At 60.9% G+C, this 755-nt stretch overlaps 1 protein-coding gene across 2 annotated transcripts in view; it reads left to right on the top strand.

Moving 5' to 3' along the window:
- Positions 1 to 571: 571 nt before the first annotated feature.
- Positions 572 to 755, top strand: part of CHPF (chondroitin polymerizing factor) — a 2,788-nt gene continuing 2,604 nt past the window's right edge. The window contains exon 1 of one of the 2 annotated variants that reach the window (XM_009083059.1): positions 572 to 739. In XM_009083059.1, coding sequence (XP_009081307.1) covers positions 596 to 739 — 144 coding nt within the window. In that variant the 5' untranslated portion in view covers positions 572 to 595. The remainder of the gene's footprint in view (positions 740 to 755) is intronic. The other variant, XM_009083060.1, reaches the window with a different exon arrangement.

Raw genomic sequence — 755 nt, forward strand, 5'->3', positions numbered from 1 at the left:
CCAGGCTGGGAGAATTAAACGTGAAAGTCGTTGTGAGTGCGACAGCTGGGGTCGAGTTGGGGAGGGGGACACAACCAGCCCCTTGCTGGCTTCAGCCCTCCCCGTGGTGCCTGGTGCAGGGGCTCTCTTGCCTGCCTGCTACAGAGCAGTGTGTCTGTCTGGGGCGGCCGGAAGGTGCTTCTTAGTTCTGCTGTCCTGGCTGGGGCTGGCCACATGGTTGGGGTGCCTGGTGGGCTGTGCCCCTGCTAGAGCTGGGGCATGCAGCCCTGTTTACTGCTTTTAGCTGTACTCAGTCTTTTGCAAGCCTCTGTCTTGAGCTGGACTGAGCAGCTCATGGGAAGGGAGGGTGGCCTCAGGGTTGAGAGGGACCCCAACAAAATGCTCAGCTGTGCCTCTGGCACAGGCATAGTGGTAGCCGGTGATGCCAGGGTGATGTCTTGTGTGTGAAGTTGAAACCTGGAAGTTCCTGCAGAGGAACCAAGGTCAGGGGCACTGTTTGCAACAGGGAAGCTGCAGGCTGAGGTGAGGTGCAGTGCCTTGGGGCCAGACATTCTCTTCCTCCTGCAGGACCCGGTACATCAGCACGGAGCTGGGGATGCGGCAGCGGCTCTTCGTGGGTGTGCTGACCTCCAAGAGCACATTGAACACACTGGGGGTGGCTGTCAACCGCACACTGGCCCACCGCCTGGAGCGCCTGGTGTACTTCACAGGCACGCGGGGCCCCAAGGTGCCCCACGGCATGACAGTGGTGACGG

The sequence above is a fragment of the Acanthisitta chloris genome, unplaced genomic scaffold (genome assembly GCF_000695815.1).
Source record: "Acanthisitta chloris isolate BGI_N310 unplaced genomic scaffold, ASM69581v1 scaffold22999, whole genome shotgun sequence".
NCBI classification, from domain to species: domain Eukaryota; kingdom Metazoa; phylum Chordata; class Aves; order Passeriformes; family Acanthisittidae; genus Acanthisitta; species Acanthisitta chloris.